The 13,096-nt window shown below is 41.8% G+C and overlaps 1 protein-coding gene across 3 annotated transcripts in view; it reads left to right on the top strand.

The window, feature by feature from the left end:
• Nucleotides 1-13,096, top strand: part of ADAMTS9 (ADAM metallopeptidase with thrombospondin type 1 motif 9) — an 83,692-nt gene that overhangs the window by 11,530 nt on the left and 59,066 nt on the right. For 2 of the 3 annotated variants that reach the window (XM_071550315.1, XM_071550317.1), the window contains exons 4-11: nucleotides 3,660-3,946; nucleotides 4,907-4,990; nucleotides 5,093-5,214; nucleotides 5,617-5,657; nucleotides 5,776-5,881; nucleotides 7,816-7,962; nucleotides 8,825-8,966; nucleotides 9,179-9,286. In XM_071550315.1, the coding sequence (XP_071406416.1) occupies nucleotides 3,660-3,946; nucleotides 4,907-4,990; nucleotides 5,093-5,214; nucleotides 5,617-5,657; nucleotides 5,776-5,881; nucleotides 7,816-7,962; nucleotides 8,825-8,966; nucleotides 9,179-9,286 (1,037 nt within the window). The remainder of the gene's footprint in view (nucleotides 1-3,659; nucleotides 3,947-4,906; nucleotides 4,991-5,092; nucleotides 5,215-5,616; nucleotides 5,658-5,775; nucleotides 5,882-7,815; nucleotides 7,963-8,824; nucleotides 8,967-9,178; nucleotides 9,287-13,096) is intronic. The other variant, XM_071550316.1, reaches the window with a different exon arrangement.

Here is a 13,096-nt window from a genome sequence, read left to right on the forward strand (position 1 = left end):
TTATAGCAGGGCGATGTTGGTAATGTTGTTAGCTCAAGAAATAGATTTTTTTTTTACCCCTTTCTTGCTTTCTCTCTTTTACATTTTTTTCCCTGCTATGTGCAGCTCTCATGAACTTGGAGCTCAACTGGAATTGCTTGAATTGTTACATGTCTTATTTAATTGTGCAAATTGCTTTCTAGTCCAAGGACAAGTTAATGTAGAAATGGAAAGGATTAGAACTGCTGGGATAAGCTATCATTCCTTCTTTTAATTTTTGGTTTTAGTTTAACAATAGCTACTATTTCGAAAGCAGTTCCTGACTCTGCCCTGTCACCCTCCCATGCAAGCAAAGTACTCACTTATGGCCAGAGTTTTCCCTGCCCTCTTTCTTGTGATAGATCCAAAGTATATTAACCAGAAGGAATCATCCATAAATCAGCTGAATGGGTTCTTGACTGAGTCTTCTTTCACAAGCAAAAACAAATGGCAGGAGTGGGAAGATGCCATCAGGAAGGAATATCCCTGTCACAGAATTTGGTCTCCTCTGTAAGTCCCACATTACAAAGAAGAAACCAAGAAGAAAATGAATTAAGATACACCTGTAGGTCTGTATAAGACAGTGGAAACACCATAGATTGTCTTAGTAAAGTATGCAGTAAAATGGACATTATTCCAGCAGCCTTCACCTACCTCAAAAATGAATATGAGCTGTTGAATCAGTGCATGGACTCATCTGATACTTGAATTGTTGATCTGTAGTTTTCATGGTTTAAAGGGTTTGTCTGCTCATTGGGGTTTGTTTTTTCTGCAAATTAAAAAAAATTGTTTTGTTGCTTAAACCCATCCAATTACTGCCATCCAATTACTGTCAATGTGTAGGTAGATGTTTTTCAGGTCATTGCAGGGATTGAGAGCTTGCCAAGCAAACCATTTTTCTTCCTGATTTCTGTTAATATGTTAACACAATAGAAAAAAAAAGGAAAACATGGAAAAATATCACACCTTTTTTTTCGGTGGCATGTGTAGCAGTAGGAAGCTGTAGATGTAAAATTGCAGTTTTCTTGTGTTTTGTGAGAGATTTTCACTTTTGCCTGATGAAAGGCCAGCACATTGCACCATTCAGTCAGAGCCTTGCTGTTGTGGCCATCATAATGGAGCAGGATATCACCAGCATCAGGCACACAGAGTACTGGCAGTGCCTGTGTGCAGCTCCCATTAACGTGAGGGTTTTATGGATGGGTTGAGGGCAGAGCACAGCCATTAGCATTTAATTTTTTACAGGTGAATGTGCACCATCTCTGACTGTAGTTATATGCAGGAAAGATGGGTGAAGATAACAGCTCACTACTATGCTTTATGCGCACTGCATCCCCATCGCTGGTGCCTGGTTTTCCAGTAACCAGGCTGGCAACACCTGTCCAAATAACGTGCTCCAAACGCTGGAGTGACTTCGTGCCTGGAAAAAAAAAAGCAAGGTTTTTGAAGGGGTGATTTGTCTGACTTGATTTGTGTGCTGAATGGGGGAGGAACACTGAAACTGTACGAACACTTGGCAGCATGAGGTTAATGATTGGACTTGATGATCTTAAGGGTCATTTCCAGCCTAAATGACTCTGTGACACTGTGCCAGATCTCTGCAACAAAAAGGAAGGTAGTTTTCCTTCTGTGCTGGGTGTACCTGGCTGTGTTGGACTCTGATTCTCCTGCAGGGTGGGTCAGATCAGGGTTCTCGGAACCAGACATGACATTTCATGTGGACCTCTTTTGTGTTATGAGTGAATTTGTTTTGCTGTTAGGTTTTTTTTAGTGTGCAATACCAGCTGCAGCATTTCAATGTGAGCCCAGTGAATATCAATTAATTTCTTTTATATACCTCCTGTGTAATAGATGTCTGCAAAAAATCCTTTGCATTTCCCTCCTTTTTTTTTTTTGCCATTTAACTACTGTCTCTACTAGGCAGGCCAGAGGAGAAGGCACCTTGTGGTTCCATTTTACCTTGAGCTCCTTTTGGAAGTTAGTTATTTAAAAGGGAAATTTAAGTGGCTGGCTGAGGGTGCAAAAACGAGGGGAACTGGCTGAAGGGCTGAGGTTAGCACTTTCTCCTCAGTCTGGTCCTCTTCTCACCTTTAAGTTATTTGTGTGCATAGTTGGCTTCCCACACTGACTGGCACTGAATGAGTCAGGATAATGTCATGGTTGCCCAAGAAGCAGTGCCAGCATGAGAGCATAACCTTGCCAACACAAGGGCATTGATTAGAGCAGAGGAACTAGGGCAATCCAATTATAACCACAAATTCCATTGGCTTTCTCGAATTCTTACTCAAATAACTGTGGACTCTCTGCTGTATTAAGGTGGTCTGGACTATATGAAGAAAGAGGAATTTATAGGACTTCAGTAGTTCACAGTAAACAGGATTTCATTCTTAAATACTCTATTGCCTATTTACACATAGGGCAAAAAAATAGTATTTTTCAAATAGTTAGAATCTGGCTGATCCTTTTTGCCTGCCATGATATTAGAGAATATATTTCTTTTTTTGGAAGTTATTACAAATATTCCTAAAAGGAAACTACACAGGAAGAATAACTAAGAAGTTTCCTATCATTTCAATCTTGTTTTAGCATTGAATATTCCTTTGTTCCCCAATATTATGCTTCCTCTAACCTACTCAGTGGGTCAGATAAGGAAATGTGATATTTTTCACCACCATGACGAAATTAAACTAAAGCTACAAAGACCATGAGGGTTGTAGCCTGGAGTTGTAGATGAGTAGTTCAGATCTGGCTTTATATTAAATGCAGAAATGAACAGTCTCTCATGGATGAATCACATTCAATTAGCTACTTCCTAAGATGAACTGATTAAAAATTAAGTGGCATCAAATAAGGCTGATTTTGCTCTTACATTTAAGTAATGCTATAATTATGTACTAATCAGATGGTAAATCTTAATTGTACATGTTCCATATGTTTTATTTGCGTGTTCTCCCTCTTCACTTTGTCGTCTTTGTGTCAGCATGGAGTATATTTTCAGGCTGCTTTTATGTTTGGCCTAATTGAATATCAAAAGCAGTATATGTGAAACTTCCTGAATTCTATTCTTTTGCCAGTGGCAGCTGTGCTATTAGATGACCTTTACCATTCCTGTAGCACAGAATAATAAAGGGAGGGGGGGGAACTGAAGCCCAGCCGTGTTATTGTTAGAGACAGAAATAAATCATATATAATTGCTTCGCTATGAAGGCCAAATCCTGCCGTCCTTCATGCCTGAGTTAGAAATACAGGATTTGGACCTTTGTTTCCTGTGGTTTCCTGGCCACCTTGGACGTGCCCAGAATCCTCACGCTGCCACTGTGGTGGCTAATTACCATCACCAGGCTCCATCCCTCCTCCATGGGCACGGGGACAGCTCTGCTGCAGGGAAGCCTTGATGGGAATGTTTGCCTCTAAGTGCCACTGGCTTCCCCAAAATGACTTTAAAAATTAAACCTTAGAAGTTGGATTACATGGTGGTCTTCCACAGCACACTTCTGTTTCAGTTAGCTGCTTTTTTGGAACAAGCCTGCTAGCTCTTTGTTGAAGTCGTAATAGGTATTTTGACATAACATAACATACATGTGGTATTAATTTTATTCACTCTGGAATGTACTTTGTTTTTATCTGCTTTTTAACCATAGATCATGAACACAGTCACAAAAAGAACAAGCGGAAACACTGGAGAAGACAGTGGGCAGAAAGCAGCATATTCTCTGATGTGGAGATGCTGAAGCACAGCCTGGAGGTGAATTCTTTTTCTGGTGATAACAACAAGACTGGGACCATCGGTGAAAAGAAGAGCCACAAGCGAATGAAGCGGTTTCTCTCCTACCCTCGGTTTGTGGAGGTGATGGTGGTGGCTGACAGCAGGATGGTCGCCTACCATGGAGCCAACCTGCAGCACTACGTCTTGACACTGATGTCAATAGTGAGTGTTCAACATGGGGAGGGTTCACCCACAAATCGTTCTCTGGTGGTCACAGAGTCTCTTTCTGCCGCATTCACATGCGTATTAGTTTGTCTTGGCTAAGCATGGAGATAATACTTGGATTACAGTAAAAACTGGTAAAACATGGCTGGGAAACATTAGTTAAGGTCTTCTTTCCCAGACCCATCATGTTTCCTAATCCTTCTCACAGCTCTCCCAGCTTTCTGAAAGCCAGACAGCATGAGAAATATTGCTGACCCTTTAGTCCACATGCCTGTACTCTTCTTTTTATTTAAGTCCATGTGAAATAGCAGCTGAGTTAAAAAGGTACTTTGGGCACTGGGCCTTCCAGGGGACTGATGCTGGTATATTGTGCAGTTGCCTGACTTCCCTTGCTCTTGCAAGGAGAAAGAACCTGTGGTCACCTTGATCCTTGGCATGATTCTAGAGCTGCCTTTCCTGGCTGAGGACAAGCGTTTTAGTAGCTGCAGGTGCTAGAATGCAGTAGTGTAATCCCCAGACAGGCAGCCCTGCAGAGTGACTGGAAGGGAGCAGCCTCCATAGTTGTGTCACTGGAGGGATGCTCATCCTGTTCGAGGGTAGAAGTGAAGTGAATATTTGGTCTAAAACCATCCATATCAAAATTAGGTGCTTGAGAGAGTAAGTTGCTTTTGACAGTCTTGGTTGGTGGTCTTTCAATGTCAGAGCAAAATGATTCTGTAATTTGATGAAATGTGTGATAAAGCAAAAGGAAATGTTGGGTTTCTGTGATACCAGCTGGTTTGTTTCATTCTAAAATTGTGCTTCTGGCAGGAATTCTCTTCAGGTAACACCAGAGCATTGACTGGGGCAGAAGAGGTCAGGAGAAAAAGTTGTGAAACAGAAAATGTGCTTATGTTGTCTTAATTGTTTGTTTCCTTGAATGCAAGCAATAATTTTGAATATTGCTTTTTGAAACAGGTGGCTTCTATCTACAAAGATCCAAGCATTGGAAATTTAATTAATATTGTTATTGTGAAATTGGTTGTGATACATAATGAGCAGGTAATGGAAATTATTTTTTTCACCTTCTGTTTGACAATGGAATTTCTAGTGAGCATTGTGATGAATAATTAAAATACCTGCTTTCTGTTTGTTGCTTATCAGGATGGTCCTGCAATATCTTACAATGCCCAGACAACATTAAAAAACTTCTGCCAGTGGCAGCAATCCCAGAACCACCCGGAAGGAAGTCATCTCCAACATGATACAGCTGTGCTTGTTACCAGGTATGGTGAATATTCTCATGCAAACTGTAGTTGTGTGCCAGAGGCTGTGAGTGTATAATACGTCCAGTTATGGGAAATGTTCAGGTTTTGGTGTGGGTGTAAGGACATTTACAGTTGTGGAAGCAGTGTCATTGTGAACAGAATTGGGGTGATGTGTCCACCATAGCAATAGGTGACTTTTAAAGGTTCAGAACCATCTAAGGTCTGCCTGTGGGTTCAGCTTAAGATGCAAAACTCTGACTATGGTAGGGAGTTAGTTTGGGCTCTGGATGATGTAGCAAACCAGGATGAGAAGGTCCCTTGGAGGACCAAGGGTTGTTTTTGGCTACTGTTGTTACTGTGCTTGTACCTTAACTCACTGCTGCATTGAAAATTAATGTGTCAGGTCTGTTCTGCTTTCAGACAGGATATTTGTAGAGCCCACAACAAGTGTGATACTCTGGGTAAGGAAAACCTTTTCTTTGTGTTCAGCAGCTTTTTTTTAGTGACAATGTTAGTTGCCTGTGCTGAACCATGGGTGACTTTTCTTTTTCTATTGTAAACCTCTTTGTTCTCTCCTAGGTCTGGCAGAGCTGGGCACAGTCTGTGACCCATACAGGAGCTGTTCAATTAGTGAGGATAACGGACTGAGCACTGCTTTCACAATAGCACATGAACTTGGCCATGTGTATGTTTTATGTAAATACATTTACATTTAAATAGTGCAAGATTTGTGCTAACTAGGGCTTGCCAGCCAGGTTGGGAATTGGTACTTGCTGAGCCTAATTATTAGAGAGGAGATAAATATACTTGGGTAGAAGATGCACCACCAAAGAAGATAAAACTGTAGGGTAATCTGAAGCTTATCTGAGAGCAGCAAGACTGGCAGGGCCACATTTTGGGGAAGATGAGTGATAGAGTACCCCTAAGCAGCACATAAGCAAGGGAGGAGAGCTAACAAAATGTCCCTTATCACTGTGTCTTCTCACATCTACATATGGATGTCATCAGAATCTATCCCAGCAGACATGATGACCCACTGGGACTATCCAGGAGTTTGGCTGGAGATAGGAGGTGCTGGGTACCTTGGGGAGGACCAGGGCGAGGGGCACAGGCACATTTTGATTGTCTTTTGGGACTGAGGTCTCCTCTGAGAGCAGCTCCTCAGCCTGCCACAGCTCGCCTCACAGCTGTGTGTGGTGCTGCTGAACACAGTGCTGCAGCTGTGTGTGAAGGAGGAATTTACCCAGGGCATGTAGGAAGTGATGAGGATGTATAAGTGAGCCTGACTCACCTTCTGAACTATTTCACCAGGGAAAATCTTGTGCTACTGGACGTCCCCAAAAGAGAGGCTGTCATTCAAGATACACCTCCTCCAGTGGAAATGTCTTTTAAACAATTTAGGCTTTCTTTGAGACCAGTAGTGAGAAAAATCATCTTAGATCACACAGTCCTTTACCCTGCAGCTACAACCCTTAGGCAGCTGGTTCAGTCCCAAACCATCACACGCCTGATTTACAGTGGAGGTCTGTAGGTGTGGGATGGATGAGTATGTAAGAACAGATCTCTCATTGTTTTAAACTCTGTTTTTCTTCATGGAGAGCTGGCTGAGACAATCTATTTTTACCGCAGTAGTATTTGTTTAAATGACACTTCCCGACAGAAAGTCCTCAAAGGGTTGGCACTCTCCACACCTAACCTGTGGCTAATTCCTTTGCTAATGCTGCCCTAGAGCTGCCAGAGGGGTTAGCTGTGCTCCCGAGCAGGAAACACCTCTATGCTCTTTTACAGAGAGCAGAGTGAAAAGGTGGTTTGTTGGAGGTAATCTTAGTGGAATATAAACTCCCCGGCCTTGGAACACAGGATCACACCAGGTCATTTCCCCTTCTCCACTTCAAACAGCACAGCACTTTAAACCATTCTGTCTCTGTTAGCATATTTACCGCATTCTTCAAGATGTCATGTGCTGCAAACTTTGCATGAGTTTCTGTTGATATTGACACTTGATGGCATTTTGTAAACCTGCCACATAAGTATAAGAGCCAAGTCTATCCCTGGTGCAACTCTATTTAGGCAACAGCATGGCCCAAAGTATTCAAACACATTAGGAAACATTTCATGTCCAACACAGGGTATTGCCTGTGTGCGTGAGGGTCTTCAGCCAGCAGTGGTTCATGGGCTCGAGTCATTCATCTCCTTTAGAAACTTACTCCCTCAGATCAACTCCTGGCTCTGTGGCTCAATTCCAGAGCATTTGCCATTTTTGTGAAGGTAGAGACATACTCTAGCCTGTCTGCATGATAACAACTGCAGCTGGAATTGCATCTTGCTCCAGGCTCCTGCGAGGACTTGTCTGCTAAATATATGCAGTCACGGTGTGGAGAGCTTAGCAGGGTGCTGCTTTTTGGAGATGAGTGCTGGGAACCCTGTTTGAGCAATGTTTGTTGACACTTGTGAATATGTGCATATTAATACTTTTACTCTGTAATATCTGTCAGCAACATATCTAGGAAAAATTCTTGAGTTTGCTTGCATTTAGTTCACACTGTTGCTCTTGCTATGCTAAATACTTGACATTTGCCACTTAAATGACTCTACTTTTTGCTGCTCTTTTTCTACTAGATTTAACATGCCACATGATGACAATCATAAGTGCAAGGAAGATGGAGGTAAAAATCAACAGCATGTCATGGCGCCAACACTGAACTTCTACACCAATCCCTGGATGTGGTCAAAATGCAGTAGGAAATACATCACTGAATTTCTGGAGTAAGGCCTTGCATATGCATGTGCTGGGCTGTTTTACATATATGTGTCTTATGGAGAGTTGTTCCTGAAGTCCTAGTATGCAGCATTTGGAGAAAATCAGAGGGATTTGTGTGTGCACACATCCTTTACATAGAGCAGGAATGCACCCCTGGCATCTAGTCTCTGCCAGTTCAGCCTCATGATAAGCTGGCAAGGACTAGCCTCTCAATGGGGAAGAATAAGTCTTCCCCCATGGATATTGCTTTTAAGGAATGTGTGTTTTCCTCAAACCTGAAAAGTGACTTTTCCAAGCCCTGTGGCCCAGATACGGAGCTGTGTTTTAGAAGGCAGATTGAATCTGCCTTTCTGCTCCACAGGTCAAGATAAAGTCCTGGCACTAATCCATGGTGGAAACACTGTTCCAGGAGCCACGGGTCAGTTTGATGCACAGTGATTACCCATTTTGCTAGGATGTCTTCCTCTGTGTTGTAACGTGGAACAGAACAGGACCCATGATGGTGTTTTGGCAAATCCAGGAGCTCAGTCCCTTGGGCAGTTCTGCTAATCAATAATTTTTCTTTCAGAAGTCTTTGTAAAAATGTACTGCTGCTTGCTCAGCAACTAAATGCAGGTTGTGCACATTCAGAAATGCTTTTGCCAGGGTAGCTGACTGTGCTGTGGTGGATGGTTGCTGTCACAGCACAGGGGTGGTGGTGGATGGGTAACATACCCTCTTGTGCTTGAGTTTGCAGTAGCTCTTGTAGTGCTTGTTAAATATGGCAAATGTTGTATGCAGCTGCCCTAAGACTAATTTGGGCAAACAGCAATGGGATTTAATCTCACCACCTCCTGTTTAACACCATTTTTCTGATTTGTGTTGCAGTACTGGTTATGGGGAGTGTTTGCTGGATGAACCTTCCTCAAGAACTTACACATTGCCTCAGCAGCTCCCAGGTCTGATTTATGACGTCAACAAGCAATGCGAGTTAATTTTTGGACCCGGATCTCAAGTGTGCCCCTATATGGTAAGTGAAATTTCAAATCTTGTTCTTTCTGGTTTCACCAGAGCAAAATAAGGTCTCCTGGGGTTGAATGAATAGCAGGCTCACAATGCATCAATTTAATGTCAAGTTTGTGAGTTAATGATAAATCCTAGGGGGATAATTTCATAAAGCATTATCTATCTGGTAAGGCCTGTGGCACATACTTAATCCTTTGATCTTTTCAATCATTTAAGCAGATGCAGTGTCGACGACTTTGGTGTATCAACGTTGATGGGGCTCACAAGGGATGTCGAACCCAACACACACCTTGGGCTGATGGGACAGAATGTGAGCCTGGAAAGGTCTGTAGGTACCTGGTGGTTTGTGCCTCGTAACTCTGTTTTCTGGACTCAGACTAAGCATATCAGGATCATCCTATCTCAATGCCAGTTGTGTGGGGCACAGCCCTGGCTGCAAAGCAGCTCAGTGTGTTTTAACCTGTGGTGCCTGAGTCATCTGTAGCCCAGATAATGTGATTAAAATTGACTGCTTGGCATAACATTGTTTAAAGCAGATATTCCTTCTGGAGTGCTTATCTTTTTAGATTAATGCCCTTGAGTGAACTTTTGAGCAAAACTTTTGCAAAGCTTCCCTAAGCTTTTGTTAGAAATCTGCTATGTGATGTGAGCAATTAGTAATTTTGTGTAACATAAACTTGTCAGCTGGCTTTTCATCTTGACAACTTCAGAGTAAAATATAGAATTGGTTGACATTTTCTGTATGGAACATTTTTGGCAGTAATTCATAGAAACTTTTGATTTCCATATGCAATGTAAATTTCCAGCTAGCATTGTGGTTTTTAGAATAAGTATTTAATTTTTAGTTGTTCAGATCTGGAGAAAAGTAGTTGAGAGGATTTTTCTTTTTCTTTTATTGAGATGCTGAAGCTTTTGAATAAAAATGCTAACTGGTTCTCATCGTTTGTGTCTGAACAAAACTATTCTCCATCTGGTTCTAGTAAAAATAGTATGATGTTATTCTACACGGTATAGCTTAAAATTTTGCTTTTCTAGCTCCTAAAATCAACAACAATAATAATATTAATAAGTTTTCTTTAGAAAGAGTCAAAGTTTTAAATCATAGTCTTTCAAATGTATTTTAATAAAAATTCTGGGTGCTATTTTAGATATAATTTTCCATACAGACTGTGGAACTCTTTGGAAATTAATATTTTGTTGCACTGTGTCTGAAAACTCGATTGTTCAATGACACTTGACTGATTCCTTCAAGATATTGAGCATCCTGTATCAATTTGCCTTCCTTTCCTGGTAAAAAGTGCAGTTAACATGTTTGGTTTTATTGTTGAGAACATGTGTTAGAGATGTAGTTGGAATCTATTTGATGTTTTTGTGTAAAATCTCCCGTTTTGAGATGTAGGATAAAGCTTAGGTATCTCTGGAGTCCCTGTGACTTGAGATCTCATGTCCTCAATTTCTCTGTTGGTGAGCTTGGGGTTTACTCATTGCTGGAAGGTCACAAATTACTATTTTCTTGAAATTCCAAAAATCTGGGCTGCAATTTTGTTCCAACAAGTCTGCAGTTACTCTTGGATATGACCAGAGTGATGTGCAAACAACTGCAATTGAGCAGATTAGCACCCCCTCAGTGTCACGCAAGAGGCAGCATCCAGCTGCATGGCTCTTAATAAAGACCGTGTGAGCAGAAACTTTTCAGTCCACAAATTTAGACAATTTGACAAGTTTAGACAAATTAGACAAGTGTGACCTGAATTTCTCAGCTGAGAGCAGATGGGCTCTTAAGAAAAGCTAATGCAGCCTACTCATGTTCAGGCATTTGAATGTGTTTTCACAAAAGGGCTTTACAGGGTAATTCTTGTGTCTGTGTGTTGGTCTAATTCAATGTTAAAGTTTGGATCATCATAAGCTCTCTCCTCCTCGGTGTTTACTTGGGCTTGTAAAGTGCTGAGGTGCAAGTCTGGAGTGCTTTTCCTAGGAATAAAATGCTATTTTGGTACTTTGCTGTGGCCAGGAGCCCTGTCAAACTGCTGCTTGCTGACTAATGCCTTAAGTCTGCATGTTTAAAGCCCATGATGTATGGTTTGGCAGATGGAGAAAATACCATGCCATTTTTTATGGAGATATCTTTGGAAATGAGGGAGCCTGAATAGCTAAAAGAAATCTAGCTAAAACTACTGGGATGTAGATTCAACTGGGCTCTAAATTTACTCTTAAATCAAGGACACTAAAACAACATGGGGGTATTGACTTATGCATATTTTGCATGTGAGCACACTGAATTTGATCTTGCTAAATCAAGCCATAAGCCCAGCTCAGAGTTTGGCTTTGCTGGGCGTGCACCGTGGTGGTTTTACCATTTCACCAGCTCATTGTTGAGTGGAGATAAATCACTGAGAGAAAATAAAGGGGGTCGTAAATTCAGGCCTCTCTCTCTGGTGGTTTTCAGGGCTGTTTAAAGAATGATAGCAGAAGAGTAGAGGAATAGTAATCGTTTGTGTCTCCTGCCGTATGGCAGCAGGTAGCGTATCTGTTATGCATGCATGGACCTTCACAGCCCTTGTCTGCCCCCTGCTACTCTATTCAGCCAGTCAGCCCAAGGATGGGAGCTGGATTTGGTGAATTATCTGGGACTCCAGTGGCAAGACAAAGGAAAGGAAAGTCTGTTGTACTGTCTCCCATCCCTGCCAGTGTGTTCCTGCTCAACTGTGTGTCTAAGATATTTTGAATTTGCTCCAGACAAAACCCCTTTTATTCTTTTCATTCTGTGATCTGTAAGCTCATAGGAAAGAGAATCCTGGCAGGGTTTTTAGTTTTTCTGTTGTATCTCAACATAGAAATTATTTTTAAGATGTGAAAGACGCGAGGTTTGCGCAGCCAGACTATTCACAGTGTGGTTCCAAGAAACACCATTGCGTTTCCATAAGATAATCTTGCTGTTTATTTAAAACAGCTGCTCTTTTCCCACCTTTCAATTACCATCAGTGCCAACCCTCCAAGTTTTAATAAAATCAACGGATGTAGGTGATTTCCTGGTTAATTCTCAACCATGGGATGGGAAACATATAGGTAATGTCACGGTCTGTTAGCTGTGTTCATTCTAGTTAGCTATTCAATCGTCTTCTCTGGGTCAGTGGTGCCAAGCATGACTCTGGTTATATATTTAGCTGTGAGCATAACGTTGCTGTGAGAAGTTCTCTGCGAGAACAGCTCTGTTGGATTGGTGTTGTGCATTTTTGTATACTGATGATAATTGTCAGACCTCTTTGCCCCTGTTCAGGGCTGGCATAGGGGTCCCCAACCTTCAGGTTTTCAACCTCTGATGCCAGGAGGAGTTGTGCATCGTAAGGGTTTTTCCTGCAGCAAAGAAACACCCATTTCAGCTGATTTTATTGCTGTCCTTTACTGTAGCAGATGGCTTTTAGCCACTTTCTATCTGGCAAATCAAATCTTCAGATGAAAGCAAATCTAGGGCATGTTGCAGCCCCCAGAGACCATGCTTGTCTCTGAGCAAACACCACATGTAGGACTCAAGCTATGAGTTCTTCAGCTGCCCTGCAAACCATGCCCACGGGCAAATGAACCCAAGATCAGCTTTCTTCATCAGCAAAACAATGCAACAGGTTGGCCATCATGGGCAAAAGATGTTCAATGTGCTGCAGAGCTGATGTCCTTTTGGGTGCACAGCCCTATGACAGGTTGCTTTTGCTTTGTTTTCCTAAATAGTTTTATCTAAAGTGGTTCATAAGGATGTCTAAAAAAGGGGAATGAGCTCACAGTGTATCTTGTTGTGCTATTAGTGAAAGGGCTGGAAAAACACTGTACATCAGTAAATTTGACCCTATTCCTGTAAAGATCATCAAGTGTTTCTCTGCCTGATGCAACAAAATATTTCAAAGGAATATTTTAATGATGCCCTACCTGTATCCTTCTGTAAATCTGTAGCCTCTCCTAATCTGTGAGCAAGTAGCAATGTTTGGGCTTCCTATAATTGCAAAGATTTAAGCATCCACATGTTTCTAGGTTTAAATCCGCCTTAGCGAGTGCCGTTCAGTGAGAGGGAAGTCCTGCTCTCATGGGTCCTGGGGACATTTTTCCATCCACTCTGGTGGGGCCAGAAGGTGACTCTCCCATAGT

Source organism: Pithys albifrons, chromosome 3 (genome assembly GCF_047495875.1).
Source record: "Pithys albifrons albifrons isolate INPA30051 chromosome 3, PitAlb_v1, whole genome shotgun sequence".
Classification (NCBI taxonomy): Eukaryota; Metazoa; Chordata; class Aves; order Passeriformes; family Thamnophilidae; genus Pithys; species Pithys albifrons.